The sequence below is a fragment of the Lathyrus oleraceus genome, chromosome 4 (assembly GCF_024323335.1).
Source record: "Lathyrus oleraceus cultivar Zhongwan6 chromosome 4, CAAS_Psat_ZW6_1.0, whole genome shotgun sequence".
NCBI lineage: Eukaryota > Viridiplantae > Streptophyta > Magnoliopsida > Fabales > Fabaceae > Lathyrus > Lathyrus oleraceus.
Genome location: NC_066582.1, coordinates 438,572,385 through 438,576,492, shown reverse-complemented (window position 1 = coordinate 438,576,492; position 4,108 = coordinate 438,572,385). Strand labels below are relative to the sequence as shown.

At 41.8% G+C, this 4,108-nt stretch overlaps 1 protein-coding gene across 1 annotated transcript; it reads left to right on the top strand.

The window, feature by feature from the left end:
• Positions 1-258: 258 nt before the first annotated feature.
• Positions 259-1,170, top strand: LOC127137872 (uncharacterized). Its single transcript, XM_051064291.1, has one exon. The coding sequence runs from the start codon at positions 259-261 to the stop codon at positions 1,168-1,170; it is 912 nt and encodes a 303-aa protein (XP_050920248.1).
• Positions 1,171-4,108: the final 2,938 nt, after the last annotated feature.

Genomic DNA, 4,108 nt, shown 5'->3' with positions numbered 1-4,108 from the left:
AAGGCTCGTGTTGCTGATGCCGTAATGAACGACGCTCTAGTTCAAAAGGTTGCTCTCCATTCAGGACCTTCAGTTCCTATTCCATATCCTGTTATCTACGGTCTTCCTCCAGGTTTTGTTCCACCGCCTGAAAGAACTCATGTGCCTCCACCTGCACATAATTCTGGAGTAGCTGATGGGGTCGCTGCGCAAGGACCTCCAGTGGTCAATCAAGTGGTCATTCCTCGCACTGATGAGAAGCTCTAGGACGAGTTTGAAATGCAGAATTATAATGTAGCTACTCCAATGGTCATCCCTACTACTGCCCAGGATTCTGAGGCTATCCTGATGTGTCGTGCGCTGGCCGAAAAGCTAAGAATCTTGGAAGGATATAACTCAACCCGATTGAATGCCTTGGAGATGTGTCTGGTCCCAGACGTGGTGCTTCCTCCAAAATTCAAAACGCCAGAATTTGAAAAATACAAAGGCCTCACATGTCCTAACATACATTTGAAAATGTATTGCAGAAAAATGGATGCATATGCCAGAGATGATAAGCTCATGATCCATTGCTTTCAGGATAGTCTAACTAGGGCATCTTTAGATTGGTACATGCAGTTGGAGTGTAACAACATCCACACTTGGGATGAGTTGGCTGAAGCATTTGCAAAGCAATACAAATATAATACTGACATGGCACCAGACCGTACTCAGCTTCAGAGTATGGCCCAGAAAGACAATGAGTCTTTTAAAGAATATGCACAACGTTGGAGAGAATTGGTTGCAATGGTGCATCCACCGCTGGTTGATCGTGAGTTGATTGACATTTTCATAGGAACCTTGCAGGGCCAATATTATGAAAGATTGATCAGTAGTGTGTCCATAGGATTTTCTGACATGGTGATCGTGGGAGAAAGAGTAGAAGAAGGACTGAAGAGTGGTAAAATCCAGGGAGGTTCCAACAACCAACAAATCTTGAAGAAGCCTTTCAATGGATTCAAGAGGATGGAGGGTGAGACTAGTGCCATTTCTTCTCAAAGGGGGAGGGTACCACCCAGAGCTCCTGCTTATGTGCCTTATTATCAATACCCTTACATAGCAGCTGCTCAATATCCAACAATGCCTTATCGTCCAATTGCTCATGTTCTTATTCCAGCTCCGGTACCTCACTATCAAGTTCCAGTTCCTTAATATCAAGCTCCACAACCTCAGTTCCAGGCTCATCCACCTCAACATCAACAGAGAAATCAATAGAATAATCAACCACATCCAGTTCAGCAACAACGACCAAATCAACAGAGGCCATATCAACAGTACAATAATGTGAATACCGCTCCTATCCTAATGACTTACACTCAATTGCTACCATATCTGATTCAGAATGGGATTGTCGTGCCAAGGGCATTACCTCCAATGCCGAAGCCGCATAACCCTTGGTATGATGAGAATGCTAGATGTGCCTTTCATGCTAATTCAGAGGGTCATACAACAGAGAATTACAAGGTGTTCAAGCTCCGGGTCCAAGAGTTGATAGATCAGAAAATATTGTCTTTTGCTGATGTTCCAAATGTGGGGAACAATCCTTTGCCTAAACATGATGGTTCAGGTGTCAATGTTATAGACAGTTCAACTGATGATGGATTGATAAAGGATGTGTTCAAGTTGAAGACTCTTTTAACAGTGGTCCATGCTAGATTGATGGAAGCAGAATTGATGAATGGAGTACATGATAATTGTGTGGTGTGTTCATCCAACCCTGATCAGTGTGGTGAATTCAAAATTTGTCTTTAACATTTGATGGATCAGCAGGTTATTCAGTTCACTAGAGCAAAGATTGATGAGGATATTGCTGTGATTGTACCTGTATTTGATCAAGAGAGGCTTACCAAGCCTTTTGTGGTCCCTTATCATAGAAATGTTGACCTAGAGCCAGTGAAGAAGATTGAGCCCATGGTTATCTATGTTCCCGCTCCATTCTCATTTGACAGTATCAAAGCAGTGCCTTGGAACTATGAGCCTGTAGTTTATGTGGGTAATAAACCAGTAATTTTGAAAGAGCCAGACGTGACTAACATTGCTAGAGCTAGTGGTGTGACTCGAAATGGAAGGGTTTTCGCTCCTGAAGTGATCCCAAACAAAGAAAGTGCACCAATAGTTGAACCAACGAAGGGGAAAGAGGTAAATCCTCCAGAAGCAGGAGAAGGCTCGTCTAAGAAAGCAGTGACTGCTGAAGAGGATAGAGAATTCTTGAAGATCATCAAGAAGAGTGATTACAAGGTCGTAGATTAGCTCAACCAGACTCCTTCAAAAATCTCCTTTATTTCTCTACTTATGAGTTCTGAGGCTCATAGGACTGCTCTATTAAAGTTCTTGAACGAAGCTTATGTGGCAGAAGACATCAGTGTTATTCAGTTTGATGATGTGGTTGCTAATCTCAATGCTAATAGTTGTTTGATGTTCACTAATGATGATTTACCCCATAATGGGTGAGAACATATTATGGCGATTCATATCTCCATTCAGTGTACATATGTTACTTTGGCTCGAGTACTGGTAGATACAGGTTCATCCTTGAACGTGTTGCCTAAGACTACCCTAGCACAACTGAATATTGAAGGGGTGCAGATGAGACCCAATGCTTTGATAGTGAAAGCTTTTGATGGGTCTAACCGAACGGTTATTGGGGAGATTGACCTCCCAATCCTGATTGGCCCTCAAACTTTCCGTATTACATTCCAAGTAATGGATATTAGGCCTGCCTATAGCTGTCTATTAGGTAGACCTTGGATTAATGATGTTGGAGCTGTCACCTCGACACTCCACCAGAAACTGAAGTTTGTTACTTCTGGTAAGCTGGTATCAGTATCCGGAGAGGAAGATATTTCCGTCAGCCATCTGACTTCATTTAGATACATTGAAGTAGGTGAAGACATTGTTGAAACTCCTCTTCAGGCCCTTGAAGTGGTCAACATGATCCAGACTAAGCCGAAGCCTGTCGAAGAACCCAAAGGGGTCATGTCCTCGTGGAAGAGTGTGAAAGCTGCAATTGAAGTTGGTTACCCTGGAACTTGGGGCATAGTGATTGAATTACCATAGAAGAAAGACAAGTGTGGATTAGGATATCAACCGTCTATTGAACTATTCAAAGATCAGAAGATACTTCAGGGGAAGGTTCTTAACATCCAAGAAATATTCTCTAAAGCTAGTTTCCGAAGTGATGATCAAGGGAATGCTCTTGAAGATGAAGATCTAGATTTGTCCAAAATGGTGTTTTGTGGACCTCTGAATGCTGCTCTCACTAACTGGAAGGCAACAAATGTTCCAGAGATATTTTCTTGTTCAAAGTAATTTACTGTTTTCTAAAACGTCCAGTGTCATGCCCAAGGCATATGGATAGCTTTGTAGGACCCATTTTGTGTTAATGTTTAAGCCTTATCATCAATACAAAGCACATTTTTTGAGATCTTTGTGTTTCATCTTTTTAACTTCTTTACAAACAAATAAACAATAAATTTAAAAAATGGCATTTTTATTTCACATCATTTTCATTTTTCAAAATCTTCCTCTAAAAAGAAAAATCATTGTCATGCAGCTCATTAATAATTGAATCCATTGAACACGAAAATGTTATAATTCCCTATGACTTCGACCTCCCGATTAACCAAGCTGAAGTGGATGGCAAGGAAGACTGTGAACTCCCAGAAGAGTTGGTCAGGCTTTTGAAACAAGAGGAAAAAATGATTCAGCCTCATCAAGAACCAGTGGATGTGATCAATCTGGGGACTGAGGAGGATCGAAAGGAAGTCAAGGTTGGAGCTGCCTTGGAGCAAAATGTGAAGGAGGAGTTGGTCAAGTTGCTACACGAATATGTGGATGTGTTTGCTTGGTCGTACCAAGACATGCCAGGACTCGACACCGACATAGTTATGCACAAGTTACCGTTGAAGCTGGAATGCCCGCTCATCAAGCAGAAGTTGAGAAGAACTCGATTAGACATGGCTGTCAAGATCAGAGAAGAGGTCAAGAAGCAGTTTGATGCAAGTTTTCTAGCTATTGCAACTTACCCACACTGGATTGCTAATATTGTACCAGTTCCGAAAAAAGATGGCAAGGTTCGAATGTGTGTAGA